Source organism: Archocentrus centrarchus, chromosome 11, assembly GCF_007364275.1.
Source record: "Archocentrus centrarchus isolate MPI-CPG fArcCen1 chromosome 11, fArcCen1, whole genome shotgun sequence".
In the NCBI taxonomy this organism is placed as follows: Eukaryota; Metazoa; Chordata; class Actinopteri; order Cichliformes; family Cichlidae; genus Archocentrus; species Archocentrus centrarchus.
In genome coordinates, this window is record NC_044356.1 from 21105340 (window position 1) to 21131759 (window position 26420).

Here is a 26420-nt window from a genome sequence, read left to right on the forward strand (position 1 = left end):
CTGACTCATTTGCACAGTTTAGTTTGATATCCATTAGAGTATGTGATTTATGTTTTTTTTTTTTTAATTGCGCAGGGTCATTTGTGTGTACTTGCTGCCTGACCTGAGTACTGTACATGGTTGAACAGCTGTCTTGTCTGCTTCATCTGCATTACATTTGTATGTAATACAGATCATGTTAAGAGGACATGCAGTGTGAGACTTGTATGCGAACTTTAGGGTGACCACACAGTTAAAAGTTAGTATGGTCATATGTTCTATGGCTCTTGATATTGGCTGAACAAAAACAAAAAATATTTTTCTTAAAGTCTGATTGGGTGGGCAAGACGCCCTTACTGATGGGCTCAGCCCACTCCTGCCATAGTTATTGTAGAGCTGGCCTACTGTATGTAGGTGGAGTGCAAACAATGATTATTGTGACAAAATGGTCTAGACTTTCAGTGGAAATAACTTTCCATGCTGCATTTTTCTTTTGTTTGCCAGCGCTTCCTGCTCTGATTGATGATATATTTGCTTCCTGTGTTCCAGTTTCCCAGGTTAAACAGTCAGATCTCAGCGATCATTTACATCCATACTCTCAGATGAATGTCTTCACACTGAAAAATGAAAACAAGCGTATCCAAACTTATGTCAGCTGAATAGAAAGAAAGCTGCCTCAGGAAATGTAAAAATGTCCTCTGTAAAGTCATGTGCTTTGTGAAAATCTTCTCAGTGAACAGTGTGTACTCAGCCTTTGGCTCTGACTTTAAGACTGCTGTGACAACTGCAATAAATGCAATTTCAGGCTTTCACGGCGGAGCTGCTTTACCATTCTTGGATCCTCACAACACATTTTTTTTCACAGAGGGAATAATTCAAATAGTTTTTATAATTAACTTAATGCAGCATCTCACAACTGGCAAGCAGCAGATGTGTGTTCATTTTTTATCTGTCCGACCTCTGCTCGTCTCTTTCTCATAGTGAAGGAGAAAGAAAGAATAAATTGGCTCTGTATTATTTATTGTTAGAGAATAAAACTAAACCTTATTTAGTGTAGAATTAATGCAGGTAACGCAAAAGGATAAATGTATATTTTCAATACATAATTACTTCTGTCGAGGGGGTTCTGTTTTTGGCAGGGCGTGTGCGTGTGCGTGTGCGCGTGCGCGTGTGTGTGTGCGCGCACCTGCACATGTCGGTCTGTGTGCAAACTCAATAGCTTGAAAAGTTTTGAATGAATTCTGATAAAACTTTGTAGGGGTGTAGAGTGAGGTTATGTTAACAGTCAGTTAAAATTTGACTTTCATCCACCAAGGTCTTCAAGGTCAGCTTAATGATTTATTGGTCAAACTTAGAAACTATGATTCTTACAAGTGTTAGTAGGTGTTGTCAACATATAGAAAGTACTGTATTAAGATTTAAAATATATCACATTTGACCTCTGAGCTCTCCTTCAAGGTCAGTAGATTGATCTGACGTCAAAGTACTTTGCACTTGTTTTTAACTGCAATGCAAACTTCTTAAAGTACATTAAAAAGAGCAAAGAAAATACAGAAAATACAACACTATTCCCTTAAAAGTAAATACTGTCCAGAGACGGAGCTGCCTTGGCGGCAGTTTGCGCTCTCTGAGTGCTTTTTGTTTATCCATTATTTTAGCGTTACATAACTTTCTTGCCTGTTGCTACTAAAACTCTTTCATAACACTTTTTCCTTCTGTCATTTTTTAGCAGTATGACTAATCGAGTTCTTTAGTTATCTTTTAGTTGTGTCTATGTAGCAGTGTTCTACATTTTTACATTTTCTAACTGGATGGACTCCCTTTTTTTTCTAATGACACAGTGGAGACATTTTGTATTTTAGTAATCATTAACAGTAATAATGATTAAAGTAATCTTTCTATTTACTCCTTGGAAACAGCAGATGTATCACAGGTTGGAGAAACACTGCTCTTAATTATTAGTACCCCAAAAAATGTACGAGTCATTCATCTTTTAGTAAATGGTGAAAATTGCCACGGACCAAAAATGATCAATGATAATTAAAAAATGGTTTGCATACCAAATCAGGCCCGCCATCACATGACAGCTTATTTATTAAATTTCTTAATCAAAATGGATTTAAGGGGTTCCAGATATTTTTAATTTATATGAAGCCTTTCAAAGCATTAGCAATTAAAACGCATAAGTAGTTGTCAAATGCAGTAAAATATAATATTTATCAGCCACATAAGTCTAGTCAGTTCTTTATGCCAAGTGAATGTCATTAATAGGTTGAGGTATTTGGAAAATAGGAAAGAAAGATGAGTTATGGAACTTTGACTATTTATTCATTTTTGTCAGGTAAATATTATTTATTAATGGGCTCCTGGCCTCCTGTCATTTTGCAGGAGTATTCTTGGTCTACATCGTCTACACTTGCAGTGAAATGCAGTTTCACTATTTGTCTCAGTGGGACATCAGACAAAAATCTAAACTCTTCCTAAATGCGTTCAGCAGCTGCAGGATATGAATCAAATGAAGTATGACCCCTTCCCTATAAGTCATGCTATATGGAAAGATCTACCCCCCCCCCCCCCCACCCCCCTTCCTTCAGCCCCTCGTATGACGTTGAAAAATCTATCACTGACTCTTAATTTGTCCAATATGGCATTCTTTCGCTCATACTTGGCAATGCAGCAGGCACATGGCGTTACTTTATTTTTATCTATCTAAAGCATTTGTCATTTTGAGTGCCATCATAAAAGTGAAAACCTCATTGTTTTTCGGTTTTATTGCCAAGTATATCAAATAAAAAGCGAGTTACACTACACTTGATTACAGAGAGTTCACAATGACGACTCGAGTTGCTGCCATTATAATAATGAATTGATAAGTTGTATTTGTATCTGTTTTCTGATAAATCTGATGATTCCAGCCCCTGCTAAGAGCATCATGTATCACTGTGTCTGAATGAAAGCTTTGTCACAAACTCGTTCAGTGTGACACAGAGGCGACTGCAGACAGGTGAAAATGCCAGTAATAGGATGTGTTTGAGGGAAAAAACAAGCATAGCTACTTACAAAAAAACCCCCCAAAAAAACAAGCAAAGTCTGCTGGATTAAGATAATAAAAGAGCGGAGAAGTGCAATCTGTCATTTGTATGAATTACTTCTTGGAAAGAAATAAGCTTCCTGTTGTCTGGAAACATGGCAGATGCATTTTGATTATATGCATCTGTTTGTATCCATTATATTATCACGCTAAATGATTTTCTAAGTATCAGCCATGATTTGTATGCGTATCGCCTGAGAATGGCTTGAAATATTCAGGGCTACTAAAGGGCAGTAACACTGGGAAATCATGTCTATTGCTCTTACACACAATCAGATACTGTTGCTATTGTGAGCGTGTAATGATAATAGATCAAGCATCTTACATATAAACCAGAAAACACTGGCGTCAAGGGAGACTGATCCTTATCACATTTTTGGGGGTATTTTACCCTAAGCCCTGGTGAGGTTGTCAGAAGCTGCCCAAGCTTGTCCCACTTTCCTGATTATATTTGTACTGTAGATTCTGAAAACCACATGCATAAATTCCTAAATGTCATCGATGTTGTTTGCCTACACCCCCCCACCCGATTTTCTTTTCAGTCCAGCCATTGCTTTTACCTGGAGGATCCCTGCAGAGTCATATGAATTTGAAAAATAAATGCAACTTTTCTCCCAAATGTCTTTCAGAAGCCTGTGTTTATGCTGAAAAGGCACAATACACAAAAGGTCAAACATCATGTGGAGTCATTAAAAATAGACCAAAACACGTCAGACAAATGCAGCTCAAGCTTTATTTATTCAAAGGAGAGTGTGCAATTATTGGCATTACTGTAATACAGCACTTTTAATCGGAAAGACTGTAATTTTAGAAAGAGAATAAACTCTGAATGCATAAGTAGTAATGTTCTTTTTTTTTTTCTTCTTCTATTAACCTGTGTTTAACCTGTAGATTTGTTTATGTTCTGACTGGCAAAAGTCCTCATCCTGCTTCCTTCTCTCTGGAAAGCTGGCTTACATATAAAGAGGTGTTTTTTTTTTTTCTCCATGATGATATGCTGCTTCTTTATACTGAAAATCCTTTTAGACACCCCCCCCTGTGAGTACAGTGTTCCCAGCACTACAGAAGCAGATATAAAAGAATAAACTAGTCAAAGATTTAGAATTCAAAAGCTCTCATACACCAGAAAGAGAAAGCAGCTACATTTAGAGTACAAGTGAAGATTCATGTTTTGACCATAGTGTGGCACCAGCTGCTGATAAGATATATGATATGATGTGTTACCAACAACGAAAAAAAACACGACCGTTTTTCATTTTATTTTCTGGGAACATTTATTGTGTATTTACATGTTTGTGCGCAAGTTCCTGTTGGAACTGGCACATCGCATGTAAAAATGGCTGGCAGCCACTGCAGCGCAACAGTGTTTTTTTATGATCATGTTCCAAATGTTAGCGTCATTTGTTGTAGCTTGAAAAGGGTAGTAATGGCCTTTCTGGATTAACTCCATAACCATTACGCATTTGTCATGTTTATGTGCAGGGACGTGCTTAAAATGCTGACAACTGTGCTCATTGTAGCGACTTTAACCCTTTGCGGTGTTCAAGATGACATTGTATCTGTTTAAAGTAGATTATTATGATATTATAAGAAGGTTAAAAGTAGACTGTTTTTCTTCAGCTTCATCCAAAGGCATTGTTGATAAAATGGCTTTATTTTAAAAAAAAACTAAGAATTTCAGACATCAGTGACAATAAGAGGTTTGCTCAGCAGACTGCAGCAGATGTACTTATACAAACTCAGAAACAAGAGTAGCATGTATAAACCTTAAAAGAATTAAATTAAATATGTGATTCAATTACTAAGTAAAAGAAGACCGCATCTTTGACTCGGGGCTAAAATTGTTCTTTCAATTCCCTGAGTTTAGAATAACAGCAGTCGCAGCAAGATCAGCTGTATTCAGGCCAAAGTGTGGGTGCTTTGCTGAACGCTCTGCAGCCTCTTGCCAAAGGAAAGAAAGTTTTTTTGTTAACAAAATATCAGTGTGTATTCTTTGCACTCCTCTGTCTTTTAGCTTTTTGGTTGTGGACACTGCCGAAGAAGGAAATGTGCCATTAGTGAATTATACAATAAAAGTTGAAAAAACTTTTTTTTTTTTTTTTAAATTTCCAATCCATTTTTAATTCTGGTTGAATTATTTAGGAAAACATTTTATCTGATCTATTAATCACTAACAAAAATGTGATGAGTAATGTGAGACTTATTGAGTTATTCAAGGCTTGTTTAATTTTGCCGTCTGTGCTGAGGAGTGTTCAGTTCAATTCAGTTGTGTTCCTAACAGTTTATTTTGAGCGGCTCTTGTGAGCGATATGTTACAGTCTCCGTAGGGTAACCATCAGATCCCTACGACTATAAAATAATATAGATCAAATGTTAATCTCACCGAATCAATTTCAGGCTGACGATGTTTTTGTCAACACTGCGGGTTTGATTGAATGCAGAATGAAAAGTTGGAGGTTGTAAAAAGGTTGAAGTTATCGCTTCGATGGAGACAGCATAGCTCCTACTGGTCTGAATCATAAATTGTCCACAGAGCTGCATTCTGTGCATTTTTGCAGCAGTGCGTACGCTGGGCTGTTATCACCTATTTTAGCTGCTGCTGGCATTTTAAAACCATCCACGTCACTCTGTGTAAAACACGGTTTCATTTCAGAGCTGATTATTTGCCTACTGCTATTGAATGTTTTTTTTAATCTATTATCAGTGATAATAAAGTAGTGGCATGAAGGTCTTTTATCAGACAGGATTTGACATTTTAAGAATTCTTACCATCTTTTTTTTGGATGAAGTGGAAGTGATGTAACCATTTGCTTTACTTTTACTCGTTAATCTTTATGCTCACAACAGTTTGTCTCTGCTTTGACTGCTTGGCAGGATCTTAGTTATAAAAGCTTTCCACTGCTCGTCTGGAATAGGAGTGCTGTACAGAATATTAGACCCAGGCTGCACTGGCCAGCAGTACGTAAGTGGACGATACGGTGCTGCATTAATGGCTCCCATTTGTTCATTACCTGTGTGATTGCTATTGATCTGCCAGAAGCTGTTTCTGGGGGCTTTGCAGTTACAGAGTACAGAGTAAGTTCTGCATGTCAACATAATACATTATGCCACCAAGTCATGGCATTTTATGCAGATGCAGATTATTGTGATTGATTGGAAGGGAGTCGGGTTGAAATCTTTTTTGTTCTGTATCAGTAGTTTCTCAAATGAAAGGATAAAAGGAGTGATAAATGGAAAGGTGTAGTGGAATGTATCAGAAGAACAATAAATGCGACTGCTTCAGGAGTGTTTGGTCAGCAGAACTTTTCTGTGTGTGGGCTTCGGCTGTGACTGGGTTCCACAAGGTCGATTTAATTTCAGATTCTGCAAACCTACAACAATGTGTCTAAATTGCTCTTATGTTAGATTAACTGTAGGACAATGGACACCAACACAGAAAATCACAATTAGCACGGAAAATGATTGCACTTGTTTCTGTGCTGCTTCAGATAATATTAAAATGTCGCGTGTGTGTGTTACAGTAGTTTTCTAAAGGCAAGAATTTATCGAATATGCATTTCTGAATTCTCAGCATGCTGACTCACCTGTCCGTCTGCGTTTCTTTCAGGAGGCTGTCGGGGAGAATGCGGGAGTGCACGGCCCAGCAGAGGACAGGAAGGAGAAGGTACCCAGCCCCCATCTCAGCCAGCTGGTGGTCCTCACTAAAAGCGGGACTCTCTACGGGCTGGCACAAAGGGTGGTGGCTACTGAGTCTCTGTAAGCACACACTACTGGAAGCATTTGCACGCTATATTATAGTATTCCTTAAATAATGCATTATTTCAACCAATAAGAAATGTGGTTTCATGTTACCACATCTCCAGTTGAACATTGAACATAATTCCTCTGATACAGTTAAAGAACACACTCATCTGTTTAATCTAGTGATTTTGACATTAGGGCTTGTTTTATGTCATCGCTTGTGTGTCCTGGCAGCGTGCTGTAACTTGACAGTTGTGCTCATCAAAGCACTCCGTTTGATCAGGTTATAGAGGCTGCTTCTCGCTCACTGCCTCATGTCAAGATGGCAATAATGTCATTACACAGTTTTCCACACGCTGGCCAGCAAAGATTAGCCCTGCCTGCCATGTGTTGCTGTGTGTCAACACGCACGTACCCACACACGCACACATACTGCACAAAGAGTTATTTTAGAGCCCCTAAAATAATTTCTTTCTTTCTTTCTCTAATTTGATATGTTTTAAACTCTTGCAATCGGTCACTCAGTAACCAATCTATTTCTCTGCTCTTCTTCTCTGTGTTTTTTCTCCCTCTCTGTCTTACTCTGTTACATTCACACTACACAGCGGTGCCCTCATACGTAATTAGGTCAAGCTATCATCAGTGCTGACAGCACTCGGATCCTCAGAGGTCTGCACTGTACAACAACAGCTTCATAATGAAAGTCTGTAAACCAAAGGCTCTGACAACACTGTTGCCAAAACGCTGAATAGGATCACACTGTCTCACAAAAAGGTTTTCATGTTTTGGAAGCAGGCAACAAGCTCTAAAGAATAATGGAAGTAAAACGGCTAAAGTGCAGGTAAAGTTTAAAGGAAGTTCATAAATAGTGTGAGAAACGGCAACTAACATTGGTGTGTATTTTTAGCACTTCTTGCATCCTCAGCCTATCCCATTTCAAACATAATCTTAGGGAGAAAAAACATGTAAGTGAACATACCAGTGACTTGTGAGAAGAATCAAAGCTAAAAGCTCAGCAAACTGACCATCTGTTGTTCATCCTTCTTGCTGCTGGTCAGGTGTTGCATTTATACAAGCGTGATCAGATAACTGTGAACTGCAGTGTGTGCTTATTTTTTAATTATTTTTTTTTTTCCTCTCTCTCCTCTACGGCACATAATGTTGCTGAGGTAAACACAATCTGTTCCAGCTCACCTTAATCTGATTTTCATTTCTCTGTGAAAAAAAAAAAAAAAAAAAAAAAAACCCCAAATGTGTTCTGGATTCATTCATTGGATTCTGTGTGGTATTTACAAACACTTCCCAAAAAAAAGTTGAGATATTAATTTAAAACAGAATGTAATGCAATGTTTTACATATAGATTTAGTTAGAAGGTATAAATTTTGTGTGAACTAGTGTTAATTTATTAATGTTAAATGATGCTCTTCTGAGTATTTCAGAAAGGGCTCATCTGCTGGGATTTTCCCACACAAACATCTCTGGGGTTTACAGAGAGTGGTCTGAAAAGGAGAAAATAGCAGATGGGTTACAGCAGCAGAAGACCACACCGGGTGTCACTGCTGAAACATTTAGATGGTAGGGTCAGAATTTGGTACAAACAACATGAAAGCATGGCTACATCCTGCCTTGTATCAATGGTTCAGGTGTGTAAGAGTGTGGGAGATATTTTCTTTGCACACTTTTGGGTCCCTTAGTACCAACTCAGCATCGTTTAAATCCCACAGCCTATTTTGTTGAACATGTCCGTCTCTTTTTAAGGAAAGTGTTCCCTTCTTCTGATTCACAACGTTGTTGTGCAACCAACAAATCTGCAGCAACTTTGTGATGCTTTCATGTCAATATGGGCCAAAATCTCTGAGGAATGTTCCCAGCATCTTGTTGAACCTGTGCCATGAAGAATTAAGGCAGTTCTGAAGTTCTCTGCTTCCAGTAGGGAGCAGGTTAAAAGACTGTGTGCTCAAACAATATTTATTGGTTTATATCATTAGACTAGAATTAAACACGGGCATGTTTTGAGTTTATTCAGTAAGTGAGCTGTGCCTTTAATGCATGTCACTTCTGTGGCCTTAGAACTTTCGTTTTCCGATCTTTCTCCAAAACCCCCACACTGTGTATCAGCTAATAACAGGTTAGCTTTTGTTCCCAGTGAGGGGTGTCTGCAGGTCTAAGGATGACTCTTCAAAACCAAACAGGGTTCAAGGGACAGCACAAGACTGTGGAGGCCTCACACGGGGCTTATATCTTACTCTGATTAAGTCGTTTTCTCCTGTTTTATTCTCTAATCTTTATTGCTGACTCAAAACTGTTTAAAAGAGCTCTTTGGAGACTTGCTGTGCTTTAATAAATGACCCTTGTTAAAGTCAGGATTCAAGTCTGAACTTCAGCCCTCTTAAACATGCTCACTCAGTTTTTATTTCATGTACTGTAACACTTCAGAGCCATCGATCCTGCCCGAGTCAAGAGGTCTTTATTTAGTCAGTGCTGGATACAGAGTGGAAAGAGGGTATTAGTTATGTATGCATTGATTTTTTTTTTTCTTCTTTTTCCTCTCCTGTATTTCTCACTCTGCCTCCTTTTAGTCTGAGTGTTTTTCAAAGATAATTAAAATCCATTCCTTGTAAAAGAATAATAATAATAATAAATAAAAAATAGAACTGCTGCTTGATTTGTCGAGCATAAATACTTTACCTTGAGGGGTGAGACTGAAAGATTTAGAAGTCAGAGGTTTTTCCAACAAAATTACCACTGATCCAATCTTTGAAGTGGCGAGAATCCTCAAATCTGATCATTTTATTATTCATTTCATCAAAATGTGATCAGCAAGAAGAGAAATGAGATTGCTTGAACAGCACGGAATGCATTAGAAATTCACAGAATATGCCCACAGGGTTTAAGTTTGTATGACTAACATCAAACTGTACAGTTAAACAGTCTTAATCTCCCGACTTGCTCAAATTAACAGATCAGAAGAATCTGGGGAGTTGAAAAAACAAAAAAGAGAGGTTGTTCTTTTAGGGTTGTTTTACTGATCGAGTATTCAGTTCACATGTTCCAGAATAATGATAAAGATATAAAGTGATGTTTTGTAAAGAACCCGATCTGCTCTCTCTAATCGGCAGTTACTCCAATTTAGCCCATGAAATCAAAATTCAATAGTGATATGAGCTTTTGTAAATAGATCTGTCATTCTTAAATAATGCAAAAATAACACACTGTAATTGCCTTTTCTTGTGTGCCACAAACAGAGTGATTCAGAACATGTATTATGCCCAGAATTTAAATGCTGTTTCTCTTTGGTTTCTCAGTGTGTTTCTGGCAGAGCAGTTTGAGTCCTTGCAGTCCCACTTGGACACAATGATGCCTGCAGCCAAGAAGCCTTTCCTACAACAGTTTTATTCCCAGGTATCGTTTGCTTTATACAGTTATACCTTCTCTCAGGGCACACGCCTCAGTTATTACAGTAACTAATCATGTCATCACTGTCAGCTACAGCTGTTGGGTCATAGCGAACATCATCTGCAGCTGTAGAAAATGCTTTGTCATTTATTTTAACCTCTTGGAAGACTGAGATTTGATAGGACTGCTTTTATTATTTGTCATTGATTCATGTGTCAGATGCGCTATATTTTCAAAAGTATTCACTCACCCATCAAAATCATTGAATTCAGGTATTCCAATCACTTCCATGGCCACAGGTGTATCAAACCAAGCACCTAGGCATGCAGACTGCTTCCACAAACATTTGCGAATGAATGGGTTGCTCTCAGGAGCTCAGTGAGTTCCAGTGTGGTACTGTGATAGGATGCCACCTGTGCAACCAGTCCAGTCATGAAGGTTCCTCGCTACCAAATGTGCCACAGTCAACCATTAGTGGTATTGTAACCAAGTGGAAGCGATTGGGAACAACAGCAACTCAGCCAAAAAGTGGTAGGCTATGTAAAATCACAAAGTGGGGTCAGCAGAGGTGCAGAGGTCACCAACTTTCTGCAGAGTCAATCGCTACAGACCTTCAAACTTCATGCAGCCTTCAGATTAGCTCAAGAACAGTCCATAGAGAGCTTCATGGAATGGGTTTCCATGGCTGAGCTGCTGCATCCAAGCCTTACATCACCAAGCACAATGCAAAGCAACAGATGCAGTGGTGTAAAGCACGCCGCCACTGGACTCTAGAGCAGTGGAGACGTGTTCTCCGAAGTGATGAATCATGCTTCTCCGTTTGGAAATCTTATGGACGAGTCTGGGTTTAGCGGCTGCCAGGAGAACAGTACTTGTGTGACTGCATTGTGCCAAGAGTAAAGTTTGGTGGAGGGGGGATTTTGGTGCAGGGCTGTTTTTCAGGAGTTGGGCTTGGCCTCTTAATTCCAGTGAAAGGAACTCTTAATGCTTCAGCATACCAAAATATTTTGGACAATCTCATGCTCCCAACTTTGTGAGAACAGTTTGGGGATGGCCCCTTCCTGTTCTAACACGACTGCGCACCAGTGCACAAAGCAAGATCCATAAGGACTTTGGTGTTTAGTGTGGAAGAACTTGACTGGCCTGCGCAGAGTCCTGACCTCAGCCTGATGGAACACCTTTGGGGTGAATTAAAGCGGAGACTGTGAGCCAGGCCTTTTTATCCAGCATCAGTGTCTGATCTCACAAATGCAGTTCTGGAAGAATGGTCAAAAATTCCCATAAACACATTCCTAAACCTTGTGGAAAGCCTTCCCAGAAGAGTTGAAGCTGTTATAGCTGCAAAGGTTCGGCCCACATCATATTAAATCCTATGGATGAAGAATGGGATATCACTCAAGTGCATATGTGTGTGGAGGCAGACAAGTGAATACTTTTGGCAATATAGGGAATAACTAGATGACATGTAGATTGTTTTTCCAAGCTTGCACTTAAATACAAAATTTTAAATTATTTATTTTTTTAATTCTTTTAGTTTTCGCTTATACAGCAATTAAGGCATAATGTAAAATGTGTGACTGTTACTGATGTGCTCCCCTTCCACCTCCATTCACTCGCTTAATTGTAATTGTGCCCTTTTGTTTTCTTTAAAAACAAATGAGCACAGCCCAGTGTTCAGTCCTGTTGTCAGTCTATAAAAATGAAAATAGTCTGTCACTTAAACCCACGCAGACGACTTTCCATTTTTCTTTGTCCACTTGACATTTGAGTTATTCAGATATAGACGGGTGTGTTTTGCCCAAACGTCAAATGAATGTCATGTCCTGATTTCACTGGTTGGAAACTTAAATCTATGACATTGTTCTTCCTGCAGAATACCTGGATTTTCTATATCTTGAATATAACGACTTGCTTACCCACATATATTTATCCTTCCTTCCTGCACTCAGACGGTGTCTACAGCCAGTGAACTGCGGAAGCCAATTTACTGGATCGTGGCAGCCAAGGCCATCGACTATGAACAAATGTTGCTCATGATGGCCGGAGTTAAGTGGGACATTAGGGAGATAATGTCACAGCACAATGTATATGTGGATGTCTTGTTAAAGGTAACTGAATAAGAAATGTGAATGTTGGATGTTACTGTAGTTTATTTTTGGCCTATTGTTGGAAAAAAAAAAAACAAGCTCTAACGATGTTACGGTGAACATGTTAACAAGCATATACAATGTTGCACAGGTCAAGTGCATGGGGTCATTCCATCTCAATTCATCAAATAAAAAAAAAAAAAACTAACAAAAAACAAAACTTCCCATCTGACCATCTCAGATTTGCCTGCAGAAATTCCAGTTCTTCAAAACAGTCTAAATCAGGTGAATGGTTTCACACATATTAAAGCTAAAATTAAAAAAAAAAAAGTGTTTTCATCCAACTTCAGTGTGATATTTCCCAGGTGTGACACCGTGCACCAAAACCAAATCTGCTTTTTTTTCTTTTGTTTTTAGAAAGAGCATGTTTCTGTTAAAATTGTGGTGTGGTAAATATGTGGTGGTCTTTTTTTTAAATTTTTTTATGTGAACTTTTGCTGTTTAGAAGTGGAAATTTTTCAGGTAGATCTGAGACGGGCAGGTGGGAGACATTTAATGAACATGGAATATTTAAGTCTGACATTTACTCTTTAACCAGCTAGTTACTAGCATTGTCGCTAACTGCAGCATTTCTCAGAGATTTTTCGCTGAAATCGACTTCCTGCTGCTGCTGCAGTTATGACGACGGGTGGAAGCGGCGAAAAACCAAAGCAGTGAGGGGGCTGCACTGAAAACCAAAACAATGAGCTGAAAGTAAAGTGCTCTGTAAAGTTACCTGCTGCCATGTCACTGAACTTTGGCGCCTGTGTGGCGTCAGCCTGTATGCAGCTGCTTTTCTTTTCTGCCAGGACAAACCAATACATTACATTTTACAAGCAGTTCTAACTGCTTTGTATGCAGTATTTAGTCATTGTGTTGATTCTTAAGATACTGATCAGCCTCTGTTAAAAAACAAGGCTTGTATTTTATAGAAAAGAACAGTTCACAAAGATCGCAGTGTTTATTACTTTTCCCAAACAGATACTGTGTCCTCTCAGTGTCATGCAGTATCCACAGTACACAAAGCAGCTGTATTAAATTTGCTTTTATCTAGCGGGCATTTTTTCTCCACATGATTTCTTTGTTGTACTCATAAAGTATAAGTTGGGTTTTCCTTCTTCCATCAGTACACTAAGTATTAGCCCGTATTCTTTGAAAGTCTAAAACTGTGAAGGTCATCTTTCCCCTTCTTGACTCGAAGTTAATTTAGGGACCTTTAATATCAATTATTTGAGATGGGGTGAATAATTTATTATATGGGTGAGCTGTTAAGAGCCAAATGCAGATCTCTCCTCAAGTTTCCAGCTTTGTTAAAGAAATCTGAGCTCACCAGTCCCAGAAGTATTTTTGGAATTAGAAAGTTTCTCCTAAATGTGTCTTTACACATGCTGACTGCTTATTCTTTATAAACTTTGCATGGCAGGGAAAGGACACAGATTTTTCCTGCTTCTGAGGCTAAGACAAAAAAAGGCGGGAGGGGATCGCTGTGGTGTGAAATCATTAACAGACCAGCATCAAGCCAAGGCAAAACCCTCATACATACTGTAGTACAGCAAACAGCCAATCAGGCTGGTTGTTAACCTACAGTGACTCACACAGGTATCGTTGAACTAGATAAGTAGAGTCGTTCAGACACAGTTCAAGTTTTTTAGTTATGAAAGAAGAACTCTGTCTCACCCTTTTCATATTCACAAATGTCCCACTGATCCTTTTCTGGCAGTAGCTGTTCTGCATGTAAGCTTAACTAATTTAGCTTATAAGCTTGCATTGCCTGAGGAGAAATCACTCAGCGGCCTTGGTTTAAATGCCTCACTGAGATGGACAGACATCGTTTATTCATGTACTTTTCCATCAGGTGCTAATAGCCTCTCCCATCATCTTGTCAGACGGTCATAATGCATATGGGTTGTGTTATGTAATTGAAACAAGTGTGCTCTTGTACTGTGCACACACAGGAATATTTTATTCATGAATTCAGGTTGATCCCTGCATTCAACAATGGCACTTATTTGCATATAAAGTGGCGAAGACATGCCGAAGCGTCAGAATGACATCATTGACAAAATGCTTAAGTCAGAAGCTATTGTGAGGCTGTGAATGAATAACATTTCATTTCTGTGTGTAAAATTAATGGGACCATGCCTTCAAGTTCAGGTTAATTATTTATTTATTTTTTTTAGTCTGATGCAATTTAAAGTTGTCAGACATGCATATACATTTCATACACATGCTTATATAAAAATAGCAATTCTTCAGCTGCATTTATGTATTTGGATACTGCAGTCTGTTTTTGAGAAGCAATAGCATACAATGAATCAGAAATGCATTTTAGATGCTGATCTGCATAACTGGAATGCCCATCTGTGTGAGTTTTTATGGCTACAGACAAGAAGCATCAGAACATGGCACTCACAGCCATGGCGTGATGACTGTTAACATGCGGTTAGAGTTTGCATTCATCTTGGGATGCTGTCAAACCTGAGTGTAGTATTCACTGGCGCACAACTGATTTGTTTTTACTCATGATTTGTGGCTTGACAGCTCCATGTATGCAGCCCCCACAATCTTCACTACTGTTTGTCAGGATGCTTTGCTTCCATCGGTCCAGACGGCAGAATTATTAACTTAGCTCTGTTAAAGTAGAGTTGCAGCAAAGAAACCCACACATCCTGGTGCCTACTTACACTGGTGAAAAACTAATAATTTAGCCTTAATGAATGTGTGTTATTTATGTCACTGTTTAAGGTGTATCATTTAAACTGACTTACAGGAGAACGCGAACTCTGTTCCTTCCTCATAGTTTATAATCAGGTTTTTCAGGTGACTCCATGAAGGAAGGTGTAAGACAGAATCAGAGGAAATCCCTGCAGAGTTGCTCATCAAGACTTTTATTTTGTTTGTGTCTTCCAGTTGGAAACCAGCAGGGTCATCCAATCACAATTCATCAAATTAAAACAAACTAGAGCATGACAGAATTATGCGAAATTTCAGGTGCTTTAAGGGACAAAGCTAGTGGTGTTTTGAGATGTTTTTTCTAGTATCATTGTGTTAAGGGGCCATTTCAGAATTCCATTATCTGGAAAACTACTTATGCTTGGTACTTGAAATTTTTTGGTATTATGGCTCGATGAATATGGGTTCTCGAGAGTGTAGCAGCTCAAGTTAACATAGAACGATGGATGCTTGAAGTCCCGAAATTATTTGTCTGCCTGATCTCTGACAGCAGATTTGGAGGCCTGTAGAAACCAAAATTTTCCACGTAGGGGGGGCTGAGATTTTGTATACATATTCTTTAAAACATATACATATTTTTTTGTATACATATTCTTTAAAACAGTTTAAATCAGGTTGATGGTTTAACATATTTTTTAGAAGGAACACGTTTCTGTTAAATCTGTGATGCTCAGGTGGGAGGCATTTGATGGACTGACATGGAATCTGATCTGATCATCTGATAATGTAATGTCCCTCAGTAGCATGTGTCCTGTTTAAAAAAAAATGTAGCTGTAGTAAATAAAATGCCAGGTTTTTTTAACCCATATATTCTTTATATTTAATGTTTATGTTATTATGAAAGTAATGTTTTATCAGTGACATACTTTTTCTTCTTTTGTAAAAGCCCACTGATTTTTCTGCTGCATTGTATTGTACTCAAGGGAATGTTTCCACCTTTGCTTTCTCCCCCCACATCATCAGGAGTTTGAGCAATTCAACAAGCGGCTGGGTGAAGTTTCCAGACATGTGCGCATCCCCCTGCCTGTGTCCAACGTCCTGTGGGAGCACTGCATCCGTTTGGCCAACAGGACTCTTGTTGAGGGGTAAGAAAGTTAAAACACGGCTCTTCAGCAACAAGTACAGTACGTGCAGGGCGTGAAGTTGCTGCCAAAGCTTTTTCTTCGTCACTTACTGTGAATTATTCTTAAACCTTAAATACAAAAGCACATTCTCTTTTTGTGCATATTTCCCCGTCTTACCATCTGTATGGAGCACTGACTCAAAGCCATGCACTGCAGTCTGTCTGTGAGTCATATCCTGCTTTATGGAAAGGCTGTTCTCTATTATCACATCTAATCACAGTAAAAGTACCCTGTAACAGTGGCAGCGAGGGTTGAGGCAAGTCTGTCACTCAGTTTCTCTACTTTACTTTTTATTCACTCCAGCAAAAAGCACTACAGACTGTTTGCCCTTGGCAGCAACCATCTCCTTATAGCTATAGAAACAAGTCACATCCCAGTTTGAGCTGGGCTGCCATCTGCAGAAGACTTTCACTGTCTCTCTACCCAAATATCTTGTGTGAAAACGAAGCCTTTTTTTTTTTTTTTTTTTGTAGAATATTATTACTACAAAAGAATTATTATTACTTTTTACTGGCTTTAATCATAATATACATTTTTGTTTGTCAGTTATTTAGAAATATTAGGAAAATGCACAGATTTCTGTCAAAAAAGGTAACAATCAATACTTGAACTTTAAATGGGCCAGTTGTGCTTGTGTAGCAGATTTCCCAAATCCCCACAATGCCCTTCCTAAGCCAGCAAAAATCCTGGTATTAAAGATTTATTTAGGACATCTTTGTGAATGCAAGGCAATGGAATTAATGCTGGATGATTGTGCACTGCCAGGAGGAATGAAATGTAAAATAAAATGCTCGAGATTGCTCAATCTTCACGTTAGATTTATGAATTATTTATGACAGTAGTGTAGCCAGGCTAAGTACAGGGCAGTTTTACTTTTAAAACACTGACTTTAGAAAAGCATTCACACCCAAATTTTTCTCAGTGTCAGGTCACATGTCTAATTTAGAAATGCCAATTTTCCAAACCCATGCATGTGTTTGGGCCCAGAGCATCTGGAGAGAGGATGTAAACTCCACACAGAAGGGCCCCAGGTGGCCAGTGGATTCAAACACAAGACTTTCTTGCTGTGAGGCAGCAGTGCTGAACCACTGCAGCTATCCGCCTTCTCAAAAATGTCTTTGCCAGAACAAAAGGACACTCACTGTTTAAATTCAAAACAATACAAAAACCTTTCTGCCAAGTCCAAAAAAATCTGATCCACATCCCCGACAAACCTCAAAATAGAGACACTGAGTGAAAGAAGAAAAATTTCAAACATTTCCTGTTTGTCCTTCCATATCCATAATGTACCATTCTTTCTAGTGGTAGGTTTGGCATCGTCTGTCTTACATAGTGCATAACGTTTAGTGATCGAGCTTCTTTTCCCAAAATCTTTTCTGACTTAAAAACCGAGGTTCATCAATCTGCTTATTTTTTTTTTATTACAACTTTGTTCTTCTGGATAGAAACCAAGTCTAAACAGCTTTGGGTCTGGTGGAATTTCTTTTGAAAATATCTTTCATGTCACACTGACCTCTTCCCAGAGTATTTTAATCTGTAACAGTTTTTCTTCAATGCTTTTAGCAGCCTTTTCTACTTAAAACTGATCTTTTGACTCTGAAGTTACAGTCATCAATAGTGCCACTCAGTTTGTGTTATGACCTGAGATATTGCCTAAATGATTTGAGGCTCACACTTCTCAAGAGAATTAGTCTGTCTTTATTTATTTCGTTCTGTGTTTGCTCCCCAGTTTAAACATCTGCACGTCATAAATTTAAAAAAGAAAATTCTTTCCAAAGCATGTTGTCAAAGCGCCGGGAAGAGCAGAGAAAATTACCTACCATACACAAAACTGTGTTGTCTGGTTCCTTTGGAGGGATCCCCTGAGAAAACCACTCTAAAATCCTGCCAACGTCTCTCCTCATGTTGGCAGTCGCATCTCTGCAGCCTCACCAAATGCCCATCAGGGGATTACCTGACACAGGCCACTCACACAAACTGCAGAATGCTCTTGACACATCTCTTGTAATGCGGTTTACCACTTTCGCCCTTGCAAGAGAGAGATATGGGTTGTGATAGGTGACAGATTGTCAGTGTTTTTCTTTTGGTTTTTTCTCAGCACCTCCGTCTCCATTGCCTCTTTACACAGAGGCGTGCATGGAGCGTATGTGTGAAGTATGTTTTTAGATCAATGGTGTGATAAATCCCTCTGATTGGACAGATTGGATGCACAGCAGCACGGAGTCACACCGGCTGAACGGTGATGAAGCGAGAAACAAACAGCTGACAATTATAGTGAAGTTACACACATTTTATTGGGTATATGAAAGGGCCCCGATTGACGTCAAAGTTATGCCGGGTTAAAAATCTAAAGCAGGTTATGCTGAACGTGTTGTAATGGAAGCCAGGGAAAATGGTTTGGGTTAAAAAAAACAAGTCCTTGCTAAGTGGTTTTGTTCTTTCCAAGTGTTTTAAAGACAAGGAGAGAACATTGACTATGAGGCACAGGTGGAACCCTTGGCCTCAACCACCGAGAAAAGGGAACATGTTTACTTACATTTACTGAGCGCTCTTCCTCTCATTGCGTAAGAGAACTTTTGAACCCTTTCCAATGAGCAAATGGCCCATTACCACTGTAATGCTTGGCAAATTTAAGCTGCTGTTGCTGACCGCCTGCCTGGTTCTCAGAGTACACTCTCTACACGCACACACACACACACATCTCCCAACCCTCTGGCACACCGAGATAGAGTGGTCATATTTATTTGTTTGTACTCCGACTGCCCCAGTCTGTTATTCAATTTCTCTGTCCAGCGCTTGTCCCCCCTCAGAGACTCGCAAAAAAAAACAAAAAAAAAAAACAGCTCTGTTAGCATTCTGAGCCGCAGCTCAAACACTCGCCACCAAACTCTGGCAGGCTTGACAAGAGAAAGTAAGAGAGAGAGAGAGAACGACAGCAGAGGTGATAAGAGAAAGATAGAGGAAAGGTGAGGGAGAAAATGGAAACGGGAGCGAGAAAAGCTGAAGTGTGAGACAGAGAGAGTTTGCAAAGAGCAGATGTGCCGCGTGGCGTGTTAATGTACTGGAGATGTCACCGTTGCTGACCTGCAGGTACGCAGCAGTCCTCACAGGTAAACACGTGAAACACAAACCGAAAGACGCGCACGCTGAAATACATGTGCACTCTGGCCCGCACACGTTTCACTGACACCACAGGTCGCGTGGAACATCGAACTTTTTTTAGAACTGCGCAGGCGCTTGTCCATGTTTTCTGGCAAAGTGATCTTACCTTCCTGTTCTTGGGTGTAACCAGTGGTTTGTACCCGCATCTCTGTATTTACGTTCACGTCTCTTGATTGTGGAGTTTGACATTGATACTCCTCCTTAAGATTTTTCTTGACTTTTCTAGATGACTTGAAGCAGTTTTTCTTAATGAACACAAGAATTTTCTAAAGCATTGCAGCAAAGCTTTCTGCTACGAATCCAGACAAGTCAGAGTAGAGTCATTCCTTAAGTTTAATTAACATCACATCATTTAAGTAAAAATGGGAAGGACATATATTTATATATATCTCACTGGACATTTTTAGTTTGCAAGCTACATTCTGCCTACATTGTGCACTCAGAGCACTTAAGAAATGCAGACTTTGCCTGACATTTGGTGATCTGTGCTGGGAGAGGTCTAAAGAAGTGCAATGCAGAATTTCTGAGCATGATAATATTCGGTTGGTGAATACGAGGGTAGAAAATGTAGGATGTTAAACATAACCCTTAGGTCACATGAATGCAAGCGACCACTTTCAGAATTTGCGTGTGCTTCAATTTTTTTTTGTGTGTGTTTTTTTTTTACCTCTACCTGAATACTCAGGGCAATGCTAATGTCCTTCTCCTTGTGCTCCTCTGTCCTCCGCCGTAGCTATGCTAATGTGAAGAAATGCAGCAACGAGGGCCGAGCCCTGATGCAGCTGGATTTTCAGCAGTTCCTAATGAAGCTGGAGAAGCTGACTGACCTGCGCCCCATCCCTGATAAGGAGTTTGTTGAAACCTATATCAAGGCCTATTACCTGACTGAGAATGATATGGAGCAGTTCATCAAGAATCACAGGGTGAGAAACAGGCTGGTGGACAAAGAGTTTATTGCAAGTTTTAGGCAAAGATGTGAACATTTTCATTTCTGTGAAAGTTCTGAGAAACTGACTCCTTGTGTTTCTTTGTAGGAGTACTCCATGAAGCAGCTAGCCAACTTGGTGAACGTTTGTCTTGGTTCACATATAAACAAAAAGGCTCGCCAGAAACTTCTGGCGGCCATTGATGACATTGACAGACCCAAGAGATAGAGCAATGCACCGATGGAAGCTCACACATACCGTTCAGCCCACAGAGGTGGACCCTCCAAGAGTGTAGCTCAGCATTGACTGTGTTCAGTTTCAAATTAAAAGCTTTTTTTTTTTTTTTTTTTTTAAAGCAAACTGTAAAGTAGTAGTAGAGCTGTTGTGCAGTAGCTCTGCTACTCCAAATGATCTAATTAACTCTTAATCTAGTCTTCATATGGTAAAAACATAAACTCTTGCTAGCTGAATGCACCTTTTGACTTGCTGATATACATAAATGCTAAGCTTCTGTTTACACCCAAGCATGCTGCAGGCATTCTATGCATATATGGACCAGAATGCATGCCGTCATGTTTTCTTACAACAAACATGCAGCTTGTGACTTTTTTCTGCAGCCACAACAGCTTACATCTATTTGTTGTTCCCGGGTTTGTTTGTCCAGATGATAAACTGCTACAAATACAGGCTCTCTCGGTGTGATGCGGTGTGTCCGTTTACTATGTGGCTGTTTGTGGCATTCTACCCTCTTCCATTAAAAAAAAGAAAAGAAAAAGAAAAAAAGCAGTGGAAATGTCTGAGTGGCTAAATCTGACTTTCTTAATGTGGTTATGCTTTGTGAAAAATACATCCCATGAGAAAATGTCAGTAGCCCTTTATTGTCTGAGTGTTCACACACACACAAGTCAGTGGTTTGGGGTTCCTGTTGACCTTAATCACTCACTATGACTTATTCCAGGCCATATGTTTGCTGTAGATTATTTCACTTCGGGGTATTTGCGGCGCCTGACTGGATTCTCCGCTTGTGCATTTTGTTAGTTTTGTTAATGAATTAGATAAATCTAATATAATGATGATTCTGAAAGTAGTATAAATTGCTGTAGTTAGCATTAATATGATTGGATTATATCTGCACCAGCTGCATTTGTTTGCCTGCCATCTGTCATATCTGAGTGGGGAATTATTTGTGAAGAGTTTGTGAAAGTGCTTATCCTGGACTTCAGTCTTTGGCCTTTTGCTGAGCAGTAGAATTTGGCTCATTTTTTTAAAAATCTAGATATGTGTGTAGCTTTTCTCCAAGGCTTCCGCCTTTAGTTATCTCCAATAGTTTAACCTGACCAGACCTGCAGAGTTGTTAACTGTTAAAAGTGTGGAGAGAAAAAAAAAAAAAGGTTTTTGATACACCTTCATATATATTTTGTGTGCAGCTATTACAAGAAGAATACTGTAAATGTGAATGTTTGAGCAATGTCTGTATTTATTTCTTGCTTTGTGTCTTATCTGGGTTTTTATATGATAACTGCTGGAAGTGTACTGTAATTTATCACCTCTCAGTATGTTGTGACTTATCACCTGAAGCAGAAACAAATATTTAAAACTGTCATTTTATGTTAAAGGTCAAGTTCACTATGTTAAATAAAAAAATAATAATAATAATCAGTGTTGGAATTGTAGGTTGAACCACAGTGATTCTAACAATAAACACACTAATAATCAATACCAGTTTGTGTGTTTTTCCTACTCATTTTATCCTTGTGGTGTCATGATCATAAGTCCCAACCTTTCCAATCTCTGTGCTGCAGCAGTTTTAGTAGATTAACTGTTGCTTTAATCAGAATATATGAGCGTTGCCTTTGAGCGGTGCCGCTGTCCATTCTAATGATGCTTTAGTCAGCCAGGAGCAGGACGCTGTCAGACTAATTAATGTGGTTTCCTGTGTGGTTACAAGCCCACAGCCTTCCATTTCAGGGGAGACTACTGATTAGGTTGAGCCGATCCACTTATAACAATGATGACTCATTGCTTCTTATTGTATTAGAGTTATAACTTTTCGCTTTGCCTGTCATCAGTTCATGGTGGGTTTGATATAAAAAACATCACTGTTCTAATAATAATGAAAGCTGGAGGCTGAAAGCACAGGCATTTACTCCTTAACAGAGCTAAATGCTGTGTGTGTGTGTGTGTGTGTGTGTGTGTGTGTGTGTGTGTGTGTGTGTGTGTGTGTGTGTGTGTGTGTGTGTGTGTGTGTGTGTGTGTCCTCCATATAAAAGACGAGCCCTTAAGCAGCATGCAAGTGAAGAAGGTGAACAATTAGCAACTCTTCATCAAGCTGGCAGTTTTCCACGCCTGAAAATGATTGCATGGTGATGTTTTCACAGGTTTGCCTCACCCCTACAAGAGATTTGAAAGGAAAAGAGCATGACGTAATTGAAGTGCAGACTTTCAGCTTCAGTTCGAGTTAGGAAAAGAAAATGTAATGAGTGTTGTGGAATTAAAATATTCTGCCTAAAGTCTGGAACACGTGGAAATCGTGAAACAGTAGGTTTCTTCTTTTGTGACGCTTTATTAGAGCTTCACTACAGCCAGCACCAGCTGTTCACAGATATTTCTGCCTTTTCATTTTGTCTTTGTTAAGTGAAATGTGTCTTAGTTGGATTAAGATTGTGTCAGTGACTCAACCATTACAGAATGTCTTCCACTTCCTGACCTTCAGAAACTCCCATGCTGTTGGTGCAATATGTTTTGGGTCATTGTCATATCTGTACAATAAAGCATCATTTTGGCTGAAAGATTATCCATGTACACCTCATCAAGCTGTGCATGCAATACACAACTTCCACAGTGTTTTACAGGTGATGCATGCATTTGGATTATCATTTTCATTTCAAATTTATGCCGGTGACACAGAGAAACTATGAAAACTCTGTCACTGTCTAAACATTTCCAGACCTAACTGTAAACTGTAGATCTCGCATAACCCAAACATGGAACAGGGAGAACGTAACATTATTTCTGGTGTAGCTGCTGCTATTAGCAACATGCAGGTTCTCCACAGGCATCAATCCCCCTTTACTGGTTTAAAATCAGACTGCTTCTGCAAACATTTGTGAAAGAATGGGTTGCTCTCAGGAGCTCAGTGAATGCCACTGGACTCTAGAGCAGAGGAGATGTGTTCTCTGGAGTTATGAATCACACTTCTCCATCTGGCAAACCATAGGATGAGGTTTGGTGGTTGCCACGAGAACTGTACTTGTCTGACTGCATTGTGCCAAGTGTAAAGTTTGGTGGAGGGGGGTGGGGGTGGTCTATGGTGTGGGGTTGTTTTTCAGGAGTTGGGCTCGGCCTCTTAGTTCCAGTGAAAGGAACTCTCAATGCTTCAGCATACCAAGACATTTTGGGCAATTTCATGCTCTCAACTTTGTGGGAACAGTTTGGGGATGGCCCCTTCCTGTTCCAACATGACTGCACACCAGTGCACAAAGCAAGGACCATAAAGACATGGATGAGTGAGTTTGGTGTGGAAGAACTTGACTGGCCTGCAGAACCCTCAACCCCATAGAACACCTTTGTGTTCACACTCCAGAACCTTGTGGAAAGCCTTCCCAGAAGAATTGAAGCTGTTATAGCTACAAAGGGTGGGCCGCCATCATCTTAAACTCTGTGGATTAAGAATGGGGTGTCACTGAAGTTCATGTGCATGTGAAAGCAGGTGAGTGAATACTTTTTCAGTATAGTGTATATTAAAAGGATTTAACACATAACATTACATAATATTATTGCTTTTTAAATCATAACCACCTGTGTTTACACAAAGCAACAATCACGATGTGGAACATCATCGAGGCACACGTGCAGAAATACTGACTGATTGATTTTTATCGATTAATGGCGAGGAACATTATAATGATTTTCAAAGGAAAGAAAAGAGGGAAGGAGAGACAGGGAGAATCAAGGTAGGGTGTAAAGAAGGAGATGAAGTTGGAAGAAATGAAGTAGAAGGTAGAGGGGTGATGGAGGAAAAGTGGAGAGAAGGTGAGATGAAGAAAAAGGAAATGGATTAAAGAATTAGGGGTGAGGGTGGAGAAGATGGGGGAAAAAAGTGGAGAGAGGGGGAAAGAAGAGAAAACTACTGTTCAGCCTGAGCTGAACCATTAGTCTCCTCAACCTTTGTGTCACTGGGACAATTTTTTCTTTTGGGAGCCACTCTGGATGCAGCTCTTGTTCTTGGCTTTCTTCTCCTGCTCTTCAGTTCTTTGACTTTGTTTCTCTGATGCTTCTTTGCTGCTTTTCTTGCCTTTTCAGCTGTTTGAGTGCTTTTTTACACTCACTCTCTCTCTCTGCTTGTCAGTTCAGCGTCTGCCATTTCTGATTTCATTTCCATCACTTCCATTCTTCACCTCTTCAAGTGCTTTCTGGACTTCCAACAATTCCCTCTTTGCATTTTAAAATTTTGAATTTAAAAGTTATTTATTAAAGAAAACATGCCTAAGTATCTCAGGCATGAAGAAGTAAAATAACACTCGATCCACACTTCATTCCCTGCATTATGGTGAACTTTTTCCACCAAACGTAGTTTATCGACCTGCAGATTTATAGCAGGGATAATTACTTTTAGCACAAAATATTCTGCGTGGGTGTGAACTGATAATTCAGAAGCAACTTTTCAATCTACACCCATGATTCACACGAGCAGCTCAACATTAGTAATTAGAGTAGTAATTACTCTAATAACTATAAATAAATATTCTTGGACCACATGTTAATTGAGAGTTTGTGTTTTTACATTTTTTGCCTCAGTGATATTTGGCCATCCAGGTTTCCCACCCTCTAACACTTTGATTCACCACCCTCTTCTGTTCCCACTGTCCTTGTGTGACACTTTAGGGTGCCCAACCGGATCATCGCATGATGCCACGACCCATTTACCCTTTCCGATAAAAGACCACGTTCCCCTTTCCTCCTGAGTGTCCGCCCCTCTGCCAAATTCTATGAGCCAGCCTTGTAGAAATCAATATCACTGACCTACATGGCCTCTACTCCCTCACTGTCTGCCGATATGCATTCGTACAGACTTCATTCATGTCTGTTCATACATATTTAACTGAGAACAATTGCTGGCAGAGCCTATTAGTATTGCTTACTTGTGTGGTGATTGATAAGATGAGATGTGACAGTGAGGGGGGGCTTGTGCTTGTGCATAAAAGAGAAGGCTGTAGCTGGACTGGGACAGTATATAGATCAAATGTTACACAGAAAGTCTACTTTTTTTTTTTATCAACAGTCATCATCTATGAAAAAAAATATCTGTTTACTCAGGCATGGGTAAGTCTTTGATAATCAAAGTTCTTTGAAAGCTTAAGCTTTGGAACGCTGATTAAACAAAATCTACTCAACTCCAGTAAAACTTAAATAATATCCAAAGTTTACTGGGCTGTGTTAAAATTACTTGTGTGTCTATTATAGAAAGAGTAATGAATTTTTGGAGGTGGGTGACAGGATGGTGGGCTCATGTGCAGGCGGGAGCTTATTTTAGATAAATGCTCCATTTGTCTCAAAGAAATAAGACAAATGCATTTTCTATAATATAATATTGCAGTCTAGTTACATCAGCACCAACCATGTTGGCTCAAAGGGCCCTCTGTTGTTGCCAGTGCACTTTTCAAGCCTTTAACATGTAAATAAATAGGAATAAAAGATAAGATAAAGCCTATGAAAACCCACTCTGAGGAAAGGGTGCCGCAACATGTCAGGTCACCTGTCACCTGTCTGACAGAGAGAACAGGAAGAGAGTGAGAGTTCATCTTGAGCGGGTACAAAACAATTTGGGTTTTTCATACAAGCTAGAAAGCCAAGCACACACGTGAAGACTTTTTAATCTCGGTGTCTCAGTCTGCAAGAGCAGAAAATCGAAAATTGTAACTAGGGAGCTGTGCTGGGTTTAGACAAACCCCTTTGCTTTTTCACGATGGCAGTGCTCAGAGAGCTTTTCATTAATGCCATCTTATTGATTTAACCCGATCGCTAAATGAACCTTGGGGGAATTATTTCCCTAAGAAATAAAAAATAAAAAGAGTTAAGAAATGTTTACTGTATTTGTTTCATTTGTTGCAAATGAAAATTTGTTCACCTTGATGTTGAAAA

General features: G+C 39.4%; 1 protein-coding gene across 1 annotated transcript in view; it reads left to right on the plus strand.

Moving 5' to 3' along the window:
- vps50 (VPS50 subunit of EARP/GARPII complex) overlaps positions 1 to 21971 on the plus strand; it is a 111039-nt gene extending 89068 nt beyond the window's left edge. Inside the window, exons 23-28 of the mRNA XM_030741611.1 lie at positions 6678 to 6826; positions 10118 to 10214; positions 12158 to 12316; positions 16031 to 16152; positions 20087 to 20276; positions 20388 to 21971. Coding sequence (XP_030597471.1) covers positions 6678 to 6826; positions 10118 to 10214; positions 12158 to 12316; positions 16031 to 16152; positions 20087 to 20276; positions 20388 to 20507 — 837 coding nt within the window. The 3' untranslated portion in view covers positions 20508 to 21971. The remainder of the gene's footprint in view (positions 1 to 6677; positions 6827 to 10117; positions 10215 to 12157; positions 12317 to 16030; positions 16153 to 20086; positions 20277 to 20387) is intronic.
- The last annotated feature ends 4449 nt before the right edge of the window (positions 21972 to 26420 follow it).